General features: G+C 36.0%; 6 protein-coding genes across 6 annotated transcripts; 1 reads left to right on the top strand and 5 right to left on the bottom strand.

The window, feature by feature from the left end:
* Positions 1–532: 532 nt before the first annotated feature.
* RO3G_08428 (uncharacterized protein) lies at positions 533–1,880 on the bottom strand (the record flags this gene model as incomplete). The annotated part of the gene is made up of 4 exons (XM_067663018.1): positions 533–745; positions 800–1,072; positions 1,136–1,414; positions 1,476–1,880. 4 exons carry the CDS (start codon positions 1,878–1,880, stop codon positions 533–535), a joined length of 1,170 nt encoding a protein of 389 aa, XP_067519119.1.
* A 1,315-nt stretch (positions 1,881–3,195) lies between these two features.
* RO3G_08429 (uncharacterized protein) lies at positions 3,196–4,035 on the top strand (the record flags this gene model as incomplete). Its single annotated transcript, XM_067663019.1, has 4 exons — positions 3,196–3,450; positions 3,511–3,688; positions 3,737–3,874; positions 4,016–4,035. The coding sequence occupies 4 exons, from the start codon at positions 3,196–3,198 to the stop codon at positions 4,033–4,035; spliced, it is 591 nt and encodes a 196-aa protein (XP_067519120.1).
* A 691-nt stretch (positions 4,036–4,726) lies between these two features.
* Positions 4,727–4,990, bottom strand: RO3G_08430 (uncharacterized protein; the record flags this gene model as incomplete). Its single annotated transcript, XM_067663020.1, has 1 exon — positions 4,727–4,990. One exon carries the CDS (start codon positions 4,988–4,990, stop codon positions 4,727–4,729), a length of 264 nt encoding a protein of 87 aa, XP_067519121.1.
* Positions 4,991–7,742: 2,752 nt separating this feature from the next.
* Positions 7,743–8,276, bottom strand: RO3G_08431 (uncharacterized protein; the record flags this gene model as incomplete). The annotated part of the gene is made up of 2 exons (XM_067663021.1): positions 7,743–8,077; positions 8,249–8,276. The coding sequence occupies 2 exons, from the start codon at positions 8,274–8,276 to the stop codon at positions 7,743–7,745; spliced, it is 363 nt and encodes a 120-aa protein (XP_067519122.1).
* A 1,634-nt stretch (positions 8,277–9,910) lies between these two features.
* On the bottom strand, positions 9,911–17,218 carry RO3G_08432 (uncharacterized protein; the record flags this gene model as incomplete). The annotated part of the gene is made up of 27 exons (XM_067663022.1): positions 9,911–10,381; positions 10,441–10,727; positions 10,834–10,896; positions 10,948–11,020; positions 11,070–11,193; positions 11,248–11,375; positions 11,416–11,543; positions 11,593–11,730; positions 11,793–11,952; positions 12,022–12,141; positions 12,193–12,559; positions 12,611–12,702; positions 12,750–12,923; positions 13,109–13,392; positions 13,442–13,638; positions 13,786–13,982; positions 14,032–14,249; positions 14,315–14,363; positions 14,498–14,572; positions 14,624–15,175; positions 15,225–15,508; positions 15,561–15,636; positions 15,689–16,442; positions 16,494–16,735; positions 16,789–16,910; positions 16,968–17,132; positions 17,185–17,218. 27 exons carry the CDS (start codon positions 17,216–17,218, stop codon positions 9,911–9,913), a joined length of 5,574 nt encoding a protein of 1,857 aa, XP_067519123.1.
* Positions 17,219–17,787: 569 nt separating this feature from the next.
* On the bottom strand, positions 17,788–19,410 carry RO3G_08433 (uncharacterized protein; the record flags this gene model as incomplete). Its single annotated transcript, XM_067663023.1, has 3 exons — positions 17,788–17,792; positions 17,972–18,127; positions 18,174–19,410. 3 exons carry the CDS (start codon positions 19,408–19,410, stop codon positions 17,788–17,790), a joined length of 1,398 nt encoding a protein of 465 aa, XP_067519124.1.

Here is a 19,410-nt window from a genome sequence, read left to right on the forward strand (position 1 = left end):
AAATATATTGGAGATAGTGTAGTGCAAGAGAACGATTCAGTAGTCCAAAAAATGGAACAGAGTACTAAAAATACTATTTGGCTAAATTGTAGAATACTCCTAAGGTGTACACCAGATGCTATATATTCAAGAAACAAGAAGCAAACTGAGCAAGAAAAAGAAGAGGTGGTTTGAAGGATACGTAATACTTCATATAACTGAACATATCGTCAAAAGCTTCGATCTATGGTGTAAACAAAGAAAAAGACCAGAAATAACATTCTAAAAACGATTCATTGAGCTACTGAATTGTTTATTCGTCAATACTTTAACAATGATGGAAGGTGGGGACATAAAATCGTTATTCAACAAAACTGTATTAGAAATCAACAAAATATTATTCCACCTTCCGGACGCACCTTATTCCGATTCTGAAAAGATTGGCTTTTTACTTGGTTTAAATAATACTACCTCTATTGAGCTCTTGTTTTGTTTATAAAAATTATAACTAAAAATAATAATTTAATAGAACTAAAGTGTAAAATGATTTTATTTAATAATCTTTGCTTTCATTAAACTCCATTTCACTAAAAGCCCAAGCGATACTTTCTTCAGTTATATCATTTTTTTGGATAAAGTCAGGAATAGGCAACGAGTATCGCCTTTGAACGCGAGGAAGAAGTTGGATGTTGCTACCTCCAGTTCTTTGCTTCTTTGCTTTTTCACTTGCTATTTGATCATCTAATAGCTTCAAGAACTCGGTGTACTAAATATTGGGTAATTAGCTGATCATACTTAAAGAGATATTAATAAAACTTACAACAGATGATCTGTATTTAGGTACGCGAACCTCAAAATAGTCAACTGATGTTTTGCACAGCACAGACATCATTTCCTTTTCAGTGAAAGGTGTTCTTCTGTCTGGATCTTGCTCCAGAAGAACTCCCTCCACCTTGGCAATTGTTTCAGTGCTATACATATCCTCTTCTTCAGACATGTATTGCTGTTGAAGCAAATACTCACAGTTGGGATATTTGTCGTAAACATTTTGATCCTTGTATTGCTCAAAGATAGCCTTACGAGCCCTGGTTTTCTTTTTATTAATAAAAAAAAGCAAATTTAGTTACATGACTGCAATATTTGATTTAGCACTTACAGCACTTCTGCGAGTGACTTTTGCTGCCCTTCTTTTTTTAATATATTCTTCAATTGGATCTACTTTTTCACCAGCAGCCATACCAGCTTTCTTGGTATAGTACTGGCGTTCAAGGTATTTGAGTAGATCGCGATTGTTGACGTTTTCACACGAAAAGTTGTTCTTCACATAATCTTGTAGAGATCTCAAGACAATTTGGTTCTCAGATGATTTTAAGGGCTTGTCAAGGATATACTGAGATGATGGAGGCAAGCTGTTGTAATGGCTTCTCACACCGTCCTATATGTCAGAGAAAAATGGTTAGTGTATTTGTTGGAAATTACATATCTAATACCCTTACTTTGATATCAACCGAAATTGGTTTTGCACTTTTGCATAATTCGGCTTCAAGCTCATCATAAGCTCCTTTGATCTTGTTGTATGCCGTTTGCAAGGCTTGCTTTTCTTCTTGCTCCTTTCGAAGCATCTCCTTCAGGACTTCATTATCCTTTTTCATGTCCATGTACATGGAAAAGGAAAGAGATGCTTCGTGAGCCTCCATATCGTTGACTGTTCGCATGCGCTTCTGAGCATGGGGTGTGGGAGAAAAATCGGGCCTAGGAAAAGTAAAACTGTCAAGAATATCATCATCTTCAGTAGCTTCAGCAGCAATAACACGTGGAAAGACATTAGTTGAATTTCCGACAGAGCTAGAGCCACTGGAGTTGGTAGGTACAGGGGTAAATTGAACAACACGGCCAGACATTTTTTTTAATAATAGTACTTTTGGAATAAAGATATTTGAATTTGGTGCCAAAGTTGAACTTTATTGAGTTTACAATAAAACTCAGTTTTACCAAAAAAAATTTCCTTTTTTAATATTACACTGGTTATCTCTAGGTAGGCTAAAAAGGAAAAAGAGGAAAAAAAAACTTTATTTTTACTCAGTTAAACTTTGATCTGACTGGAGGCATTTCATGTAAACATATCTTTTCTCTCGATGAAGACGGATGAAGTCTCCTAGATCAGTTAAAGAATTATAGGATTTACAAGAAGTAACAAATTAAAAACTTTCAAATCGACTCAGTAATCGCCCTTCAATCAAACATATTAATTAGTAGATCTACGCTCATACTTACTCATTTACCCGGAAACTGATAGAAGAATATAATTAGCAGACTTTATAATGATCTCTTTCTAACAATCAAGATTGTCTTAAAGTTCAGTCTCAAAAAATATTCTTTTGGTTTTATTGCTATCTTTCTAATTACTTTACCAGAACATACTGTTACCATCTCTCTTTTCTTTTTTTGACTCGTGTGTGCTCTACGTGTTTTTTGTTTTGCTCTCAAATATGTATTTGATTTATATCACTTGTCTCTATACTTATCGTATCAAAGCAAAAGAACGTTTTTTCTTGAAAATTTCGGTTTTTAACTTTTTTTTTTATCTGCATACCAAAATTTTGGCCCAACTCTTTGAGTAATAGAAGATGATAGATTTATTTTGCCAATACTGACGTAGCATAAAAAGGCAATGCAATGAAAAATGAAAATATATAATTTCCAAACATGTTTTTTTGACACTTAAACACTTTTAATAGTCCAACCTGTTGCTTATCAAAAAAATAAAATTAAAATTGTGATTTCTCGTTGAAAAAAAAAAAAAAAAGAATATAAAATCGAGTAGGACTGAAAAAGTAGTATTGTATGTAGTGCTTAAATCTTTTTCATAAGGATTCAATTAAATTATTTTTAAGTTAATTTGATTAATAGTGGCCGCAGATCAAGGTTGAGTAAAGTTTAAGATGAAGTTCTGTTTTTGACCATACAGGTCGACTTGCCGCATTTGCCTTATTACATACTTATTGTCCTTAGGTGATTGCTCAAATTTTATACAAGAAACAAAAGCACTAAGTACACAATATTTTTATTATGTACTCATTAAAGCTTCTTTCTATATTGACCATATAAAAAACAACGCAATTAGTTTCTACTGAGTCTTAAACTAAGCCATTGTATTTTTGTGTGCATCAAGATTACCTTTTCTTTAAATATATTTTACTTGTTTATACCTTAATCATGGACGATTCATCAAAAAGGAGACCAGCTCCTCGACAAGTTTACGTTCCTGTACATCGACGCAAGGAAATGGAAAATAAAGAAAATGCTACAACGCCATCTTCCTTAAAACAACTCGAAAGTAAGCCGAATGAGGACGCACCTGTTAAAAGAAAAGGCCGAGGACAATTCAAAGCGCCTAGTTCTAGTACCTATAGTCAAAGAGATTCAAATGACATGGCGAAAATAAATAGCCATGTTGCTTCAGAAAATAAGGTACGTTTATTCCCAAAAAGAAGTGAGCATAAATAAATAATTGTATGTACGTGAAAGCAGGCTGAAGATACAAAGGTTGATGAAACGGAAAAAAAAGAAGAGGGTTACGATGAAAATGTAGATGAATTGGCATCCAAATTACTTGAATTAGATCTAAGTTCAAAAGACAAGCATAATGAAAAAGTTGAAAATGATAAAGGGCAAAAGGCACAAGGCCTAAAGCCTTCTTCTAAACTTGGTAGGAGCTATTTTAGCCTTTTAATGATTGTAATTAAAACATATTTAGCTCCAGGAAGGGATCCCCGCAGACCAGCAACGACTGATATGGTAGCTAGAAGGTTAATTCATGGTGCTTTAGGAATAAGATTAGTGAAAACACCAGAACAAAGGCAAGCAGAAAAGGATTTACTACAGGCAGCAAGAGGTAATAGGCATAAATAAGATGAATGATAGAAATATTCCCTAAAACAAAATTTTATTTACTAGAAAAACGTCAGGCTGAGAGAGAAGCGGCCAAAAATATAGCTGCTACTGACCCATTTAATGAATAAGACTATTTTTGTAGGGCATTACACACTAGCTTAGATTTTTATGTGCGTATACATTAGAGAAGGCAAGAAATTTTTTTTAAAAAAAAAATGATTGTTATTCTCACAACGATTGTTGAATAATTTAAGCAAAGTAAAGTACTACAAGCGTTTCTTTTGAATGGCTTACTTCTTAATTTGCTCGAATAAGAGTTTATGATTAATTTGGTTCTGCCAACAAACGTCCTATGCGTTGAATATTCATTCATTATATAAACAGAAGTAATATCATACTTATATTTTAAATAATTAAAAAGCCATATTCTCTTCGTTCTCTAAGGTAGCAATTTTCACTATGAATTTCAAATGTAGTAAAGCAAAAGGAAGCATTGCATAAGGTTTACAAGCGATTGAGAAGATCACTTTTGAGAGCCCCTCATGCTCACAAAAATCGTGTTCGAGCTAAAGAAAGCATACATTTAATCAGGAACTGCCAGAGCAAGGTAGTATGTTTATCCAAACATTCATGACCGATCCGATGAATTTTCCAATATAATAAGCCGTAGTACTTTTGGAAGCGGTTTATGCTTGCTTACATCTTGAGTAAAAGCTTTTCTCTCTCCCTCTCTTTTTTTTTTCCTTTCAAGAGTTACCTTTGAAAAGTTGATAACACCAAATGATGCTATACAATTGACAATACTTATGTTTATACCTTTTTGGATGTAAGTTTTCACAACTGCTGGATCACCTTATTCTTTTGACCATGCACGAGCTCTAATCATTTGAGTATGAGAACCAGCTTCGTCAACAAATACACAATTGCTTTGGTAATTGACTCCTGCCGCTTTCCATTGAGCGACAATGTCAAAACGAAGTTGAATTGTTTTGGTAGTATCTTGTTCTACAGTATTTTTGGTTGCTTGTTTTAAAGACAAGGCACACTTTTCCCGAATATGCTTATAAGATCCACTAATGGAAACTTCAAGGCCAGGAAACGCTTCCTCAAGTACCATTGAAGGGTTATTGTCAAAGAGTTTGATCAAGAATGCTGAATGTTTAGGAAACAGTTGTTTTCGAGTTGTTATTCGTTTTTCTTCGGTTGTTTCCTGGCAAAACTGTGCCGCTGCAAACATTAAATTCGATTATTAAATCATATGCACCACTACACAGGATACAGAATAATACAATAGCTTTTAGGATCAATAGACCTTCCTCTTGCTTTACACAGATAAGCTGAACCTTGTTCTTTTTCATGAACGATCAAGTTAGCGATAGACTTAATGGTAAGGTGGGAAGAGAAGATGATTTTTCTGTGATAACTCTTTAATTTCAATTTCCCTAGAAGGCGCCTCAATCTCAAGTGGAAAGGCTGACATGATATCATTTAATAAACAAACATCCAACTGATTGCACTAGGATATGATAGAATATTATTTATTTTAAAAAGTCGAGAGAGAATGATAAGGCTTAAAGCAAAGAGAAAGAAGGCGTTCTCGACTTGCGACATTTTGGGTTGACAGCAATTTCTTTACTATCTGTTAAAGGTCTTGCATATTTATATCGAGATTGGCATTCAGTATTAAGTACGTGACGAACTCTTTTCAATTGATCCATTTTATTGATCAAACCCCCAATACCACAGGTTGTACTGGATACATCGAAAGATAAGATTTCAGTCATAGTTGTAACATCCGGGAAAGTTTCTTCAACAAAGTAAACAACAATTCTATAGACAACTGCTTGTATCGTAATAGCTTTTTTGATTTCTTTTCTTAACATCAGATCACGGGAAAGAATCGACAATCTAAATAAATCAGCAAACGTCAACTCCAAATTCGTTTCTATATCTAAAGGCTTCACTTCGCAATACCCTAAGATTACGCTTTCTGCTTTTTTCTGGATGCTGATAATTGCTCCGTCCGGCCTTAAACCATCCGTGTTTTCTGTTTGTCTGTTTAGCCAGATAAAATGCTTATTTATAGCAGGGTCGTGGAAGAGAGAGGAGAAAATGGGATCCAAAAAGTTTGTTGTTAATTCAAGCTCTCCGATAGCCTCAAGTCTTTCGAAATTTCGTAATTTGCTTAAAAGATTGACGAACACTTCGATTATCTTACCATCTTCTTCGGATGCTCTTTCATATAACTTGTTCAGCTGTACTTTGAGATCTCTTCGATTGGTTTTTCATTGACTTCTCTTAAAATACAGTAGTCGCTCTATTTAAGGGTGTCTGATTTAAGGATATTTTCTATTTATGGCTATATTTCTAAAGAACGGCATAGGTCCCCAGGATAAATACCACTATACCACTATTCTATTTAAGGGTGCAACGCAACTATTTTTTACCACTAAATAGAATTTTTTTATAAGCGATGGTTTTTGGAGCACTCTAACAATAATTTTTTTTACTTTGTAAAATAAGATCAAAGATCTGTTTGCTCTTTTGCCTTATTTAATTCAGCACAAGAGTCAGCCAATCTCATTCGAATTCGGCGATGTAATTTACGATCAAGATCATCCAAAGGAACTTCGTACATGAGAATAGTTCTATAGGCTTCTCTCAACCGTTTTTTACACTCTACTATATCGGCACGCTGCTCATCTTGCTCTGTACTATCATTTTCTTCTGTTTCATCTATGTTGCCTTCTGCCGTTTCTTCATTATTAGTAATGCTTGTTGTATAACATACTATCATCTCGCTTTCATCTGCTTCAAGGCTCAACTGGCTAACATCAGTAACTTTGTTGTCAAATTTCACGTGGATATCTGGGAGCATTCCATTTAGCTCGGCAACAATCTCCTCTTCCAATGGCAAAGCACTTGTTGGATACCCAACTGGCTCAGAGTCACAAATTGTTCTTTCTTTAAATGCCAATATTTTTGTGTGCTGCCAGCAGATTTTTATTGTTTCTGGTTTTACTTTAATCCATGCATTAGCTAGAAAAAAACATAGCCTGAGATTGATCCATTTTGTAAACATCCGGATTATCCAGCTTTTTACTGATATACAGACATAAAGCATGGTCATACTGCTGGGCTCGGAAGTGTGCCTTGAAGTTGTCAATAATTCCTGTGTATACAAAATATGAATGAGAAAACTGTAAAACAAAAAGACATCTTATATAGCATTTTATCAACAAATAATAGGTTACCTGCATCAAGAGCCTGTAGCTGCTAGTCGTGTTTGCTAGGAGAAATATCAATTTAATATCGTTGAGCGGAATTCTTATTTTATGAACGGACACGTTATCCAAAAGAAGAACAATTTTTCGATTCTGTCTTCCAAATGCAACGTCTAACTTTTCACGTATGCTGTGAAAATTTCAATTGTCATCCAAGCATTAGTAGAATAGTGGTGTTCAACTTCATGGATAACAAATTAGCTCTTGCTTTAAAGCATTTGAGGCTCTTGTGTTGTCCGATAACGATTGGTCGCCCTTTGTAAGTCCCATCCGAGTTATAGAACAATCCATCAGTCAGACAAGTTTTACTTTTTTTAGGCCATCAAGCGACTCGGAACATATGGTTCTTCTTAGTGGTTGCTGGTAATATAAGCCTGTTTCATCAAAGTTCATGATATCCACAGGATCATATGGCCCAAGAAGTTCTTCTATCTTCCTCAATTCGTTCTGAATGTTTTCAGAAGTGATGTCTACCGAGGCACTTTCACCATGCATCGGCCTGCATTTTACTCCAATTTGCTTAAAAAGTTGGGAGAGCCATCCAGAAGAAAATGAAATTTCATTTTCAAGGATTCTATACTTCATTCAAGCAATAGGTCTTACATATCGAAGAATTGTGTCTTGATTGACTGGCAGATTGTTATTTTTCATGTCTGCAACAAATTTTACTACTTCATCGTCAAGTTGAGGATAGCGAGTTGTTTTTAGACTTTTGCCATTATTGACAACATTATCATCACTATATAACGTTTCAGCATTTTTGAGAATGTTTGATATAGTCTGTTGGGCAAGTGGTTGATCTAAATTCAATTTCTTCATAGCCCATTCACCTAATTCTGTTTGATCAAGCCAGCCAGTAGTACTTTGATCTAAAAGCTCAATTTTTTGAGAAAGAAAGGCGTACACGTTTATTATTAGACCTTTTTTTATAGATAGAATTTAACAAAGAAAATAAATTTTGTTATGTCATATTTATTCTCATCAAAATTATTTTGAGTCTACAACTCGTATATTATCCTTCCAGCAACTTTGATCAAGTCTTAAGCAAGTTTTGATTTGTTAATGTCCTTACAAAATTACCAAATCTATACCAACCAACAGTGGCCTATGTGGAAACATGTTGTACAAACATGTCTATAATGTAGCTACAATACATATTAAGTGACTTCAAGTTTTTAACAGCTACGAATCTCGATTGTATGTCGTACCTAATCCAACCTTGGTTGCCTCCATTTCGACTCCAGATGTGGTATTGTTTTCAGAATCAGAAAAAATTGAGCTGATAATATCTCTACTATTGTGTATCTGATGAGCTAGTTTATAATAAAATCGTTCAAATGTGTCGGCTGACAGACTCCAATGTGCATGTTTTTTGACATCGTCAATTTTATGACCCATCTCTACGGTCTTTAATTTGGAAGCTGATCTAATAGAGTGTGGACCAAATACTGTTGTGTCGATACCTGCTGCTTGCAAGATTTGTTTGAGAATATTTGCTATTGTTGTCGGTTGAATTGATCGTACTTGCTCTGGATTTCCCAAGTAAGCTAAGAAAGCTGTATGCTCTACAGGCAGTATTTTCCTTAAGTCTCTGGATTTTTCTAGGAACTGATATAGCATGATAACTGGACACATGTTTTTTTCCTGCAAAGTCCCCAAAATGGAATGCTTTACTTGTGATTCTTTTGGAGCTCGTATATACAAGGTAACTCCAATCATATCTCCATCTTTTGTTCGCTTGAAGTGTATATTTCGATGTTGTAACGTGCCAATATCCGATCTTGGTCTCCACATTGTTGCAATACATAAGAGAACAATCGTCTTTTGAAGTTGTTCAATGGTAAGCCAATCATTGTTAAGATAGTTATTTTTTATGTGATCATCAGAATATTCAAGTCTCAGGTTTCTATTTGATGTTCCTTTGGTATCCTTATTGTCGTTTTCATCTTAGCTCGGAAGAAGTCTTGGATAAAATGATTGTTTGCGATTGGATGTATTTGGCGAAATACTGATGCTATTGCTGCTCTATATACCTTCAATTGTTGTGTTGTCATGTGTTGAAATGAGACAAAGAATTCTAACAAGCTCTTGATGTTGTAAACCAAAGGATCTACTGGGGGTATTTGAGAATTACACCATCTTTCCCTGCGTTGCCAACCCAAGTTGTAAGCCTGCGTTGTCCTTTTCCTTATCTTGTTGTTTAGAAATTTTGTTACTGATTTATCAAATCTCATTTGTTCTTGTCCTTTTTGTATAGATCCTGAAACGACGTATGACTTGTAGAAGGGATAGAATGGTTTCATCATATGATTCAATCTGTGTATTGAACGAGGAGTGAATCCCTATACCCAATGGGACACTTGGAATATTAATTGATTGGATATTAGAAGGGTAGCGATCTATTCTAAAAGCATTGGCCGATATATCCGTTATTAAAATAATAATCTTTTTATGCAATGATGCTTTTACGTCTTCAAGCTTTGATTATATTTTGTTGTTCTTAATTTATTAACAATTACTTAACAAGGTGTTGAAAATGAAGTTCTGGCAATGCAAGTCAGTTTTTATGATCTCGGAATCAGGCTTTTTGACAAAGGGTTTACGTTCTGTAAGATAGGGCAATAGGTACATAAGCTGCAGGACACTAAGCCTTTACAGTAGAAATAAACATCCCTGTTGCTTGTTTGACTGAGGCAATTGTCACTTTTATATGGTATTTATTTATTGCTTAAAAGAAACTGTGTAAAGAAGATTTATGATCCACCACTTCTAACACTACTAGCCATATACGGGACCTGTCCAGTAGGTTGAATGAACCTTTGCTGCTGCTCCACAAAAAAGGTAGCAGTTCTAGATTTAGGCTTCACCAAAACCTGCTGAGCACTATTCAGATAGACAGTCGAAGCAAATATTTCAGGAGATACAGCTGATACACGAACGGAGGGAAGCAGCAAATTTCCTGTCCGAAGAGGTACAAGGCTAATAGGAAACTCACTGACCTCACCAGGCTTGGATATGAAGCGAAGTCGTCTTTTACCAGAGAGTAACCAATTTTCATAGTCAACATCAATATCATAACAAAATTCATTGTTGGTATTTTCATCGTGGATGGTTGAGGAAGTAGCCCAGTAAGTTGATTGCTTGATGCGCAAGATACAAGAATAGGCTTCGGTTACTAATAAATCTTTTTTGGGTGATAAAATTAACTCGGCTGTATGTAATATCTATACCACAAAAGTTATCAGATGCTTTAGTATGAGTGTGATTGAATATGTGTATGTACCTTTGTTTTTGGTACTTCTAGAGGGAAGCTGATGGAATGTAAAGTAGGATTTGGTGAATACTGTCTTATGGTTTGAGCAGTAATCGCCACATTTTCCTCAAAAAACTCTTCTATTAAATCCAACAGCTGAACCTTTGTTTTGAGGTCTCTGTGCAATAAAAATGATTCGCATAGCTCTGCATCAAAGTCATCCAATTGTACGACATCTGTAAGACCGTAGCTAGCATAATCAACTGAGGTCAGGAACGCTTCTTTTACTTTATCAAATACATAAGGCAGGTGCTGTTCTAATGAAAATGGCTTTAATCTTTGCCGCAGCATGTTTTCTAGACTATTTTCAACCTCTTTAAAAAATATGAGCTTTTAGTCTGAATAGAGTTTTCTTATGTATACCATCTTTTAATGAGAGAAACTTTGCAGTAAAGTGAATTTTTGAATTAACCTGGTTATCAGATTCTATGTACAATGTTTGAATAATCATGTCTTTCACCAAGAGGAAATACTTACCAGTATCTTTTTCATCACTCTCCCTCTTGACTAGCTTATAAACAAATGCTACCGTTTGTCTCGGAAACAGTGTCTTAAATGCGTTTAGTAACAATAACAAAAGCTATTCACTACCAATTTACCAAATCGCATTCGGCCAATTTTGATTCACTTTCTACTAGATAATATGTTGATGGTTTTGCGTGAGATCCAAATATACGAACAGGTAATTCACCATTGCAAGAAAGTTCTACCTTTAAAAATACACTGTATATAATGAATGAGAAAGAAAAGTCTAAAAAGCATACAGGCGATATGTACCATGTTTCTCTAAATATAGTTGATTCAGTGACTAATAATGGCACTGTCACCTTGACAACGTTTGAAGATATAAATTTATGCGTATCGCCATTTGTTTCGTAGATTATGGTTGTCTTCACCTTTTTCTTCTTTTAAAAAAGATTGAAAATGTAAATTTCTTTTACTTACTCTATAGTCAAATTCTGTATAAGGTCCTTCATAAATCACAAATAATTCTAGTATCTGTTTTGGTTCCAAATCAATCAATGAAATTTCACCCGTTTCCAACATGTCCAATTGAACTTCTTTTGCTTCTCCTAAAAAGAAAACTTTATTAGCTTCTTTGCTTGTTTCTTTTTTGTATACCATTTGAATGAAGAAGACCAGCTACTTTTGACAGTTGCACTATCTTGGTTCCTTCTGTCTGTGATTCCAATAATAAAATGCCTTTGGTGACACTGATCTCACGACTGTCAATCTTGACAGAGAATTTTTGACGTTCGCCTAAACAAACTGACAATGATTTTAATTTCATATCTCTGCTGATGATAGCCTGTAATTTTTACTTTCATTTGGTTGTGATACGGTCGCATACAGCTGCTTTATATCATGATTCAATCGAACCGTTCTTTTCTTTTGACCATCGTGAAGAAAGTTGTGACCAAATATCAATTTACCCAGCTTCATCTCACAAGTCTCTACCAGGTAGTTTCCAGAAGTGGATGTCTAATGGTACGTTGGAAAAAAAAAAAAAAAAAAAAAAAAAAAAAAAAAAAAAAACGAATAGAAACTCACTTTGCTTGTCAACAAGAAAGTATTTTTACCAGGAACCAAGTCCTTGCTGTGTATTATGAATGATATTTGATCTGGATCATTTCCCACTAATCTCAAGGAAATGGTATCATAGCATATTTTCTATACAAACTCATAGTGAATATGCTATGCGATCTACATGAATCATTTTACCTTTGGAAGGTGATTGTCAATACAAACTTCTACACTTGTAGTATCCACCGTATTTGGATCGTCAATTATACAGTTCACGTTGACTGAGAAGATAGGAGAAAAGGGTCTTTTGATCTCTTTATCCAATTTGCCTACATGTTCAATCAGTTCATCTGTATAAAAGATAGAGTCCTTTTCGGAAAGAAAGGCCGCATTCCTCAATAAGGCCAAAAGGGACTCTACATATTGATTGTTTTTGCCCAGACGTCGCTGAGAATCGGCGCATTTGATCAAGAGACTGTTCTCAATGGAGCTCCATTCTTGTTCTCCATATCTGCAAATGATGGATTCGTATATTCTTACAGCTTCTTCATACTTTTCACGGATACTAAAGAACGTGTCAGTTGTTCTTGTTCTATTGTATAAACACCCTGTTTACTATTTTAAAGCGGCTATATCACCATGAACATTCAGTGCGGCCTTTGATCTAAGGCTGGCGTCATAACTTTTGATGGCTCTTGTACTCAATCCCTAATATAATATGAATAAAAGAGGAGGATTTGCAAGTAGGTGTTTACCATGTATGTTTTATCAAAAGCATCGATGGATTGCATTGCCTCAATCAACTTTGTATTTGTAATACTCTTTTTAGACTGTTCCGGATTGATTTGCTCATTCACGTTATGATTGATGTAAATCGAGAAAGGATCTGTCATGGGAAGGTGCTTGCATCTGATACCGATTTTATCGAGCTATTTATCATTTTTAATGATTGATAGAGAAAAATGATGATTCAGAAACTTGCCTGTCTTCGAGCGGTGAGTAGCAAATCAGCCTTGACAGCATTATAAGGGATGGCAAGGTTGGGTTGTTGGGAAATGGCTTGAGCCGATAATGATTCGCACTCATTGACTATATTCATACAGGCCGAAAATACCCAAGACTCTACAAAATTGATGGGCAAATTATCCTCATTTTCTCGAATGGAAGGTATAAAGTTGGTGATAAACAGTTGAGCTCGAGCAGTGACATCGATTACTTTATGCATTTTGAGTAGCATACGACATTGTCTTGCAAATAGATAACATCGGAAATCAAATACGGATATCATGTTCTTTGTGATCATATCTCTGTAATTCTTTCTTTTGAAGTCCAAAATATTACCACTGTCATCTCCTGGATCTGTACCACCGAAATGTCCAAACCAAGCCAGTGCTTTATCTATCAACATGTCGTTTGTATTTCTCTTTTGATCAATTCCATGTTTTACCTTTCAAGACTTGGAAAAAGGAAGCTTCTAATTCATCATATTGGATAAGTGCATCTTCATACAGTGTCATGATTTCAAAGGCTTGCGCTAGACCTTCTTTTAATATGAAAAATGTACAATAATTCCATCCAGGCATATGTCTTTGCATGTCCAAACGACGCGTATCTTCCTGTATTTGAAACACTTGCATATCAAAGCTAGACAAGATGCATTCCTTCATCTTCTCCATAAACGTCGTCCATAATTCTGATTGGGGCCCTTCCGGATCTCTTTTTCTGATAAATACACATCTACTGGTACAGTTGAATGAGCATACAACTACCGAATCCAAATGGTCAGTTTACCTATCTTGCTTGGGAGGATTGAAATCGGTACGGATCTTGTCAAACACTGAGGATTTTAAGCCCAAGTAATTGTTGGATCGTTTCGTATCGGCTTCGGCCACATAAACAATCAACCATTCTTGATTCTTTTTGGATTGAATCAACTCGAGCCAACTTTTAATATTTTTTCGAATACGCGTCTTGTAAATCTCATTATCCTACAAAACCAATCGTCAGGTCGGGTGGCTGTCGTGAGCATCGTCTTACCTCGCACGTAACAAAGTAAAGGTTTAAATAAACAGTCTGTGTGGTGGTCAATAAAGGAAGGGGGGATAGGTCTGGTGTGAATCGCTTGAGGTCCACTTCCAAAGTAGGAATCAAACACTCGGCTCGTTGACTGGAGGGTTGCCATTTTAAATTACGAAGAGGAAGTCTTGCAGAAAGGTCATCTGCTACAAATGGCCAAACCTCATATTCATCACAGTCTAATTAATAAAATTGTAAAGAGATTGACAGAAAAGAAGAATTGCTTTGCTTTATTACATGTTACTGTTAACTTTTGTCCACTCATTTATTTGTTGTTTATTCTTCTTTTTTCCCTTTTTTTTTGTGTGTGTAGTAAGGTTTAAGGGGAAACAATAAAAAAAAAAAAAAGAGAAAGCAAAAATGACTGAAAAATTAAAGCAAAAGGTCAGCCCGATCGGGTTGGGATTTAATTTTGATAAACAAATACAGAATTGTTGGCAGGATCGCGTACAACATAATCCCTTTCGATCAAAGATTCGATTCTTCTTTTGAAATCATGTACCTATCATCTTTTGTCAGCTTCTCTCATTCACTTGCCTATCCTTGTACTTACATCCACAGGGAATTTTACTTGTTTAAACACCTCAGACAACAAGTTCTCTTGAGACATTGTCTTGTTTGCTTTCATGATCCTTACTATGGCTGCTTCCAATTGATGTTGCCTATTGATCAATACCTTACTCTCGACTTCCTTCTTTTCTTCCACTGCTTGTTCTTGCTGAACTGCCGGGATCTTGAGTCGGCTACCAGTTGCTTCAAATTCAGTATTGAATTGAAACAGATCTGTATCTGAAATGCCCTGAGTCCTTGATTTCTTATTGAGGATAGCAAAGGACCCTGTAGAGAGCGTGGTCAGGATGCGCTGTAATTCACCATCTTCAAGTGACGTTGCCTTCTTCATCTCACCCACACTCCAAGCGTGCTTTTCGGTATGATTAAATAATAATATGACAACAGCCTGGGATAAACTCATGGTGAGTTCTTTGGATCCCTTTCTAAAGTGGCCAGTCAGGACACACGATGAAAGTGAGTTTTGCCAAATTAATTTTCTGCCTTTAAACTTGGATGCATAGAATTGGCTGTAGGCCTCTTGGGTTTTTGCCATCTAAAATGTTTATGAGAAAGGTCATGACGTGTAGGATAGGGTTGTGTACCTCAAGAGGTAATGCAAGTGATGTGGTTGAATAAGTTGGCCAAATGGCTTGGGTGACCACTTTGACATAGATTGGATATGGGTTTGTTTGTTTGAAGTCTTGATTTAATTCAGAAGAAAGTCGTATGTCTTTCAACATGGTTTCAAAATTCTTTGTGAATTCATGTCCGCACTGGCCCTTTAGTTTCTGAACGACCTCACACTCAGTCTCTAATGAGATGCTGCGGTCCAATAAAAGTCGCTTTGCCAAATATTTTTTATAATAGGCTTCAAATGCATCTTTGCCTGTGTGATAGATGTGTGAGGGATGAAAGAGATTTGTGAACTATAAAACTACCTTGGATATAACGGAATAAGGTAAGAACGTTATCAATCGTCGACATGGAAATGTTTTCAGATGGACGAGCTTGTTTCTATTGTGATTCGATTGAATACGCTGTATGTTTTTAGAACTATTTGTTTTACCTTTGTTGGTGCTTTAAGACGAGTATCCAAGAATTTACTAATCATTTCTGCCGGTTTATTCTTTCGGGTATTAATAAAGTATTCGAAGCTTTCCTTTAGTGTGTTTGCAAATTGATCGTCATTTTGGAAACAGTCATGTAACACTTTATCCAGTTCCTCTTTAAACTCAAGTAAAGAAGTAACCATGTTGGCATCCTTTTTAGGGTCTTGAATAAGTGCCATACCGTGCTTCTTTATGTATTCACCAAAGAAGGTTCTCAGCAAGGCCATATTTTGATTACCAGAGAGTAAGGCATGAAAAATAGAGAGCACTTTATGCATCTTTTTGTCCATCATTTCTTCAAACCCACGACTGAGTATCACATTCACCTTTTGATAGACCAGTTGGTCAGTGACCGTGTTGAGCAAGGGTTGCTTGGTCTGTATGTGTAAGTAGCGCGAGATACGAATGCCGACTTCCTCTTGCTGACGTTGGAAAGCATGTTGAATGTATTTCCATGCAGAAAGGGAGTTGAGAAGTCGATCTGATTCCAATCGGTAATAGGCAGTGGTATGTTCCAGAAAGGTAGGTTCAAAGTCGCTTGAATAATAAGATAATTCTTGCAGCATGTGTAAGATGTCCTTGATCAATCGATCTTTTACTGCCATTCCATCTCGATCTTGTTGGATCAGCTTCAGTACTTGCCAGATGATGCCATCACGAAATTTGTCAGAACTCATCACTGTTTCTCGAAAGATATCGATCCCTAGATGGCTATAGACACAATAAGATCAGAGTCCTTCTGTTTTGATCGCACGGACTTACACGATAGAAGAGTATTTTGTGTGAGACAGGATGTGATATCGGTCCAATTCCATAAACACGTTTCTGATGATGGCCAACTGATTACAAAGTGATTCCCAACGATCGTTCAGGGTCTCCAATAATTCATCGTCAGATACGGTGAATAATACAGATTGTATCTTTTTGGCTTCCTCTTCAATTTCTACTTTTAAGTTTTCATACAATTCTTGGGCTTTTCCATAACGACACATGTTTTCACAAAGCTAATTATTCAAATGAGTTGAATTCAACAAAGTAGAATCACATTTTACTTTACTCTTGCTGCTGCTGCATAATTAGCGTGTTTAGTGGAATTCGTAAAGATGGCAAGAATCAGGTTTCTTTGTATTTGCCAAGCGTTGAGATAAAAAGACGTTGGAAGTTCTGAAGGTCTGGCGGCTAATCAACAATGGGGGTTAAATGGTCATTATGTGGAGGTAATGAGTGAATAATTACAATCAAGGTTGACAATGGTCATCTTTGGTACAATCAACTGTTGTCGAAAAGTTCCTAAAGTTGCAGGTTTATCGTTGACAGAATCGATTTGCATGGGATCATTTTTTTGAATAAAGAATTCAAGTTTGGGTTGTGTGGGATCTTCAAGTTTACGCTTCTTGGAGACTTTTGTATGCTGTGAGTTATAAAAATATATTTCTGTATTTAGACAACAAACCTTTTGAAGTCTTTGTGATTGGTTTAGGTGGCATTGGTTGTAGAAAAAAAAAAAAAAAAAAAAAAAAAAGAGAGAGAGAGAGCGAGACTGAATTGTGACCCAGTCAGGCATGAATTCCACACGCAAAAAAAAAAAAGTTCACAGCCACAGATGAATACCCACTTTGTCAAGCTTTGGAGCTCAGCCGATAAATAAACAAATATTCACGGGGACTGAGGGAGGAGAGTGATGGTTTGAGCTGTGTCTTGTCGATCTGTCTTGTTACGTAATAAGGTACGACCAACAAACAAGAATGAATATAGATAACTTGTGATAGTGTCTGTGATATACATTGTGAAATAGTTTCATATGTCAAGTGCTTTTTTATTTATAAAAAGTCATACAATCATAGAAAGTCTTCTTTTTTGATAAGGGAGATCTCCATATACGCATACAATATATATATCAAGGACAGGGTTGGGAAAAAAAAAGTACACAAATATTATGTATAAAGGAAAGAGAGAAGGAAGGGGGGATATGAAACAAAAGGATGGGTGAAGGGAAATGGGAAGGGGTATATAGTTGCAACTATTACAATAAAATATCTTTTGTGTGTGTATAATTTTATACTATTTACAATGTGTGCGATTATTATTTTTTTGTGTGTGTGTGTGTTATTTTTTAGTGGTTATTTTTTTTTTCTTTTTTTTTTTTTCTTATTTGTTATGAAGCCGACGTTGAATTCTATCAATAATAACTAATAAAGGAATGAATAGGAAGAAAGAAAGACGAGAAACATCAGACTTACTTTTACATTTTCTTCTTCCAAACTCTGAATTGGGACAATCCTCAATTCTTAAGCCATGATAGGTCTGTGCATGAATATTACAGTCACTCGCAGATGCAATTTTCTCAAGGGATTTCCAAAGGCCTAGAGCCGAAGCATAATGAAGACAGGTCCAACCTAGGATAAGAGTGAATAAAAGGTTGGGGGGTGATGTTGGACTTACCATCATGATCGGGTTGGTTGATGTCTACTTTATGAATCAAATCATCCACTAAATGTTCATGGCCATGCATGAGTGCAATATGTAACAAGGATCGATTCTGAACATCTTTGATTTCCCGAATGTTGAGCTCATCCATCCATTCAGTAAATTCCTTTTCATCCCCACGAACACAGCTATCCATCATGATCACTCGAGGATCAAAGCGAACCTTCTTTTCTTTCTGTGACACCATCGCTACCTCAGAACTATCACAACGAGGTAAACATCCGGGTCTGTGAGGTGGTATGATATCGTCTACCTCATCTTCTTCGTATTCATCCTCTTCATCCTCGTCCATGATGACTGCTTTCGATTGTTTGATTTCATTCTTCTTTTGTTTGATGGGTGTCAAGACAGGTGCAGGTGAAGGTGGTAAGGAAGGAATACAGTCCAAAAGAGAAAGAGGTGAAGAAGGAGGTGAGTAGTGTTCGAGAGAAGATAAAGAAGAGGATGAAGAAGAAGAGGATGAGAAGGAAAGAGGTGAAGAAGAGACGATGAAGTGATCAGGAGAAGGGAGGATGGGATCAGAATAATAATCTTCTTTGACTGGACTCATTGTCTCTACCGCCTTTTTGAGTAATACAGATGGCTTTCGGCTCTTGACAGGTTCTTTTATTTCCTTTAGCAACGAAATGACATCGCTCGACGTCGTACAATCGATGGGTCTGAGTTGACGATTGTTTTGCACAAAAGGATCGGCCCCTAAATCCAACAAGGTCTTGACCAATCTAGACATTCCCCAGAAAGAAGCAAGATGAAGAGCCGTATTGCCTTGTTTTCCAAATTGATGATTCACAAATTGTTTACATTCAGCAGGTGTCGCATGGCGTTTGAGAAGCAAGACGATTCTGTAAGCAAATGTATCGTGTCGGTGTTGCAATAAAGTGATTTCTAAAGCATTCAAGTCTGTGGCTGATAATTTCCCAAATGTCTCGTTCAGACGAGCATCAATCTTGGTTGTGGTTCTTGAATAAAGTAAGGGATCGTTTGATAGACGTGAGGAAAGGATCACATTCACAAGTTGACTCGTGTTGTCCTTGTCTCCAAATAATGCTTTGAATTCATCTCGTTTATCTCCGTTGATGAATTGTTGAATTGCTTTCCAAAGTCTGGCACTTGAACAGTAACTGACTGAAGTGCACGGCTTTTTTGATGTGTGTTGGTGTTTCCCTAAAGTTTTAGGATGAACTAAAGTCAT

Source organism: Rhizopus delemar, genomic scaffold, assembly GCF_000149305.1.
Source record: "Rhizopus delemar RA 99-880 supercont3.6 genomic scaffold, whole genome shotgun sequence".
Lineage (NCBI taxonomy): Eukaryota > Fungi > Mucoromycota > Mucoromycetes > Mucorales > Rhizopodaceae > Rhizopus > Rhizopus delemar.